Source organism: Camelus dromedarius, chromosome 11, assembly GCF_036321535.1.
Source record: "Camelus dromedarius isolate mCamDro1 chromosome 11, mCamDro1.pat, whole genome shotgun sequence".
Lineage (NCBI taxonomy): Eukaryota > Metazoa > Chordata > Mammalia > Artiodactyla > Camelidae > Camelus > Camelus dromedarius.
In genome coordinates, this window is record NC_087446.1 from 57,943,729 (window position 1) to 57,949,032 (window position 5,304).

Below are 5,304 nucleotides of genomic sequence, written 5' to 3' on the forward strand. Positions count from 1 at the left end.
AAGTCCTTCTTTTAACCTTTATACTGGCTCCACTTTTAAAAGACAGGCTATCCAAAAACTCTGATGCAGTCCCAGTCTTAATGAGTGGAAAAACAGAAATGGGCAAATCCCCACTAAACTGGTAAGGAAGTGGTCTTAAAAGACTATTTCTTACCAAGAGAAGCCCTGGAAGTTTTTGTAACTTCTATGAAATGCTGGATAGGACTTGGTGGCAGATAACATTGAAAATGCAATACATTTTATTTTATCTTATAATAATATAGTCTTATAATTTTATATACCTCTAAGAATATTTAGGACTAAAATCTCACTATAGCCATTCGGATAGTCAAGTGAGAAGGTATATTCCCTCTTTACAGCTTCATTGATTTTACCTCTCTGTGGCCGTGAAGCCTGAAACCAATGCAGATGTGAATATTCAACCTTTCCCTGAAGATTTCAGGTTGGTAACCAGGAGGGCAAGGGCATCCAGAGCACTGTGTAACTTCTCCCAGTCCCTGATTCCAACTGTGGACTGCATCCCACTAGTGGCTTATGGAATCAATTTAATGGGTTGCAATCAGCATTTGAAAAAAAATTTTTAGTAAAATAAAATTTAAAATACTATGTCGTACCACATGCAGTAATAAGGAATGTTCTGTAAAACCTTTATTTAAGTTAGACATATACAAGTTTTGCCAGAAAATGATACAAAATGCAGAATGCATTATGGTCAAAATGCTTGAAAGCAGCTGCCCTATAAATGTTTGTAAAAAACAATACATATAGAAAATCTTGAATAAGCCAGCAAGGATGCTCTCATATAATGTGATTCTTAAACAACATGAACTCACAAATCAGTAGAGACTTGAAATGTTCTTGAAGTGCTTAAACGTGAAGACTCCTTAGAAAACCCTGGATCATAGTTTTTATATACTTTTCCTGTAAAATTTCTATACCCATATACCCAAAATGTTTTACACATGATTTAGTGGGTTCATAGATATGGTAAATCCAATCTAGAATTAACAGATCCCTAGTTTAGAACTCCTGCTTGAAATATTCTGAAGCTCCTAAAATTTCCTTGAAATGTAATAGCATCTGCCTGTCCTTAAAGGAAAGCAAAGTTCTAGATCTAAAGATTCTGAATGCATTTGTGTAAATGGAGATTTTTATTCTAATCTAATATTTGCTGAACTGTAGACAGGTATATGGAATGGTTCAAAGGACAGAAGACTTTTCATTCTAATACACAATCTTTGAATTCTAACAGACAGAGAAAGAGGGTCTGTTGAAGAAGAAGTGAGGAGCTGGTACTCTTGGCATCGAGGGAATTGAGGGAGTTCAACAGGAAGGAAAATGAGAGGCTGATATGACTGTATGAAAAATAAAAACAAAAATGGCAGAGAAGCGTAAGAAAACAAGCTCATCTAAGAAGAGTTAGGCAGGCAAAGGAAGCAGGGCAGTAAGTGGAACCAATGAGAAGTAAGGAAAGTGAATACAGGGGAAAGAAAATTAGTAATTTCTGGAAGGAGACAGCTGTTGCAGGCATTCCTTTATTAACTCTTTTCAAAAACTATTTAAACATCATCTACGAAGCGATTATTTCATATTGGCACTGGGGAGAGTACATTTGGAGAAATCATAATAAGAACTTTCTATATAGGGCAAACAGGACTGGCAAGAACCCAACACCATTCAAATGGGCTGCTGGGCTGGGTCATGTCATCAGAGGAAAAGTTCATGGTCCCTCTCCTTTTGTTCTCTTCAGATTTCATGTCCCTTTCAGAATACCTCTTCCTTTCTCACCTTTTATTATTACCATTTTACCTTGAGACTCAAAATTGTTTAAGCAATGCAAAATAAAACCACATTGACTGAGTTCATCCTGCTGGGTCTAACAGATGTCCCTGAACTCCAGATGGTGGTTTTCACCTTTCTGTTCCTTGCCTATTTGCTCAGCATGATGGGAAATCTGACGATCCTCATCCTCACCTTGCTGGACTCCCACCTTCAGACCCCCATGTATTTCTTTCTCCAGAACTTCTCCTTCTTAGAAATTTCCTTCACAAACATCTTCATTCCTAGGGTCCTGATCAGCATCACAACAGGAAACAAGAGCATCAGCTTTGCTGGCTGTTTCACTCAGTATTTCTTTGCCATATTCCTTGGGTCAACAGAGTTTTACCTTCTGGCCGCCATGTCCTATGACCGCTATGTGGCCGTCTGCAAGCCCCTGCACTACACGACCACCATGAGCAGCAGAGCCTGCACCCAGCTGGTTCTCTGCTCCTGGCTGGCTGGGTTAATGGTTATTATACCACCAATCACTCTGATGAGTCAGCAGGACTTCTGTGCCTCCAACAGGCTGAATCACTATTTCTGTGACTATGAGCCCCTTCGGGAACTCTCCTGTTCAGACACAAGCCTCATAGAGAAGGTTGTCTTCCTTGTGGCCTCAGTGACCCTGGTGGTCACTCTGGTGCTAGTGATTCTCTCCTACACGTTCATCATCAGGACTGTTCTGAAGCTCCCCTCTGGCCAGCAAAGGACAAAGGCCTTTTCCACTTGTTCTTCCCACCTGATTGTCGTCTCTCTCTCTTATGGAAGCTGCTTCTTCATTTACATTAAGCCCACAGCAAAAGAAGCGGATTCATTCAACAAGGGAGCCGCTCTACTCATTACTTCAGCTGCACCTTTGTTGAACCCCTTCATTTACACCCTAAGGAACCAACAGGTAAAACAAGCCTTCAAGGATACAGTCAAGAAGCTTATGAAACTTTAAAGAATTTCAGAATTAAAACCTTAACGGGTGAATCCTTACTACGTACCAAACTCTCTGCCAGTTACTAGATATCCAATAAAGAGTTAAACTCCAGGACAGTGAGAGAGACTTGGAAATTAAAAAAATACAACCTAAATGTTCATATAAAGAAATGATTAGGTTTTATTAATGAAAAAGCAGCTCAATCTGAGTTAGTGAGTCAAAAAGTTTTCAGAGCAGGTGCCATTTAAATTGAGTCTTGACAAGTAGGAATAGGTCAAGCAAGCAAAAATAGAGAAAGAAACAGGTAGAAAGAATATTGGTGGTGGGAGCACAAATTTTCAGTCCAACAAGATTGAGGAAATGTTGTCATTCATTTCAATTAAATAAAACAGAGAAGGAAAAGAGTTGTGGAGATAAAAGTTTTAGTTTTGAATTAAGTTAAATCCCACTTTAAATAAATTAAATGCTCAAAATGTCAAGCCATTTGGATTTGGGACAAGATCTGTGAATTTAGAAATCCTTACCATGTAGATGGCAACTGATGTGGAAACAGAGGAGGCCATGAATAGAAGCAAGTACAGAAGTTCAAATACTAAACTCTTAGCATCCTCTCATAATTTGAAGAGCATAAGAGGCAGAAGATAAGAAAGTCCACAGAACTGTGGGATTCATAAGAGAATGTCTCAAGAAACACAGGTTATTTGGCAATGTGAAATGCTGCAGAGAGCAATTAATATGAAGAATGAAAGCATGAGAACTGACAATTAGGCTACTGTTATTGATCACAGCCATTTTCAGAAAATGTGGAACTTGGGGGTGGGGTAGGAAGAAGTCAGACCACAGTGGGATACTGGTGGTTAGGAGTTGAAAAGCTAGAAATGGTAAGATGGAATTTCAAGAGTATGGGTCAATGGCTTTGGTTCCTAGACTTGAGGGCATATAACACTGTGCCACGCCTATAACAGGCACTCAATAAATGCTCAATTAATTTAAAAACATGAGTAAATGATGTCTTTATTACACAGGATTCAAGTAAGCTTTCATAAGCTTTTTTATCATCTACTAGTTTTTTAAAGGGCCAAACTCTTTCTCTCCTGAACACTTTAAAGCCTATTTTGAACCACATAGTTATTTCTTTGTAGAGATATCCACAGACAAATCCTCTGTTAATGTCACCTTGTTTAACATTATTTTAAGAGTTTTTTTCTCCTTTTCTCAGGGATATTTATAGGTAAATAAATTAAAAGGAGAATCAGATTTTCACAAAAGCTGTCTAAGCATGTTTTCAGAAGTCTAGGAGACGCACATACCCTTTTATAAAAGTGTGTTCCCCGTTAAACTATCCCTTATATCTACGATCTACTATTAGGAATTAAATTATTTTCTTTTGAGTCTTCTTCCTATTAAAATGCAATCAAGAGAAGCAGTGTACCAGTGTACTATAGAAGTAAACAGCCTCAAAATCTCAGTGGCTTAAATAACCAAAGTTTATAACCTCTCATACTATATGTTCAGTGTGGATCAGCAGCCAACTCTGCTCCACATGGTAACTTCTGCATCATCTTATAATGCTGCCATCCCCACATAAGATGCTTCAAGGGTCACAACAGGAAACACACAAAACAGGAAATGTCTCAAACCTGCGATTAAAAGCTCCGCCCAAAACCCACTGGCCAAAACGAGTTAACAAATGCAAAAGATCCAAGAAGTGTGATCTTCCCACACATACAGAAGGAAAAGAGAACATGAGAACTTGAGAGCAAAAGATGAAAACACCTTATAGGCTAGGATATGTTACTTTTTTTTTCCAAATGACAGCCAAGTCCTGTAAACAAAACTGGCTAAAGAAATTTGGCAGAGCAAATTACCGCCATGAAAACTGTAGTGAAATGTTGGTGGGGATGTAAACTGGGGTGGCCACTATAAAGAACGGTATGGAGGTCCCTTTGAAAACTAAAAATAAACTTACCATATGATCCAGCAATCCCACTCCTGGCCATATATCCAGAGGAAACTCTAATTCAAAAAGACACATGAACCCCAATGTTGACAGCACTACTATTTACAACAGCCAAGACATGGAAGCAACCTAAGTGTCCATCAACAGATGACTGGACAAAGAAGATGTGGCATATATATACAATGGGAAACTACTCAGCCATAAAAAAGAATGAAATAATGCCATTTGCAGCAACATGGGTGGACCTAGAGACTATCATATTAAGTGAAGTCTAAGTCAGAGAGAGAAAGAGAAATCATATGATATCAGTTATAGGTGGAACCTTAAAAAAATGATACAAATGACCTTATTTACAAAACAGGAATAGACTCAAAGACACTGAAAACAAACTTATAGTTACCAAAGAGGAGAGCAGCGGGGGGAGGAGCGATAAATTAATTTTGAGATTACATATACACACTACTATATATACAATATATAAACAACAAAGACCTACTGTGTAGCACAGGGAACTATATTCAATAACTTCTAATAACCTATAATGGAAAAGAATCTGAAAAGAACATAGATATATATTATGTATAACTGAATCACTTTG

General features: G+C 38.0%; 1 protein-coding gene across 1 annotated transcript; it reads left to right on the plus strand.

Moving 5' to 3' along the window:
- Positions 1-1,831: 1,831 nt before the first annotated feature.
- On the plus strand, positions 1,832-2,804 carry LOC135322483 (olfactory receptor 2AP1). The gene has a single exon (XM_064491277.1). It carries the CDS (start codon positions 1,835-1,837, stop codon positions 2,762-2,764), a length of 930 nt encoding a protein of 309 aa, XP_064347347.1. The 5' UTR covers positions 1,832-1,834; the 3' UTR covers positions 2,765-2,804.
- The last annotated feature ends 2,500 nt before the right edge of the window (positions 2,805-5,304 follow it).

Bases quoted from the DNA above. Each gene is read 5' to 3' on its own strand.
- LOC135322483 (XM_064491277.1), top strand. From the start codon at position 1,835: ATGCAAAATAAAACCACATTGACTGAGTTCATCCTGCTGGGTCTAACA.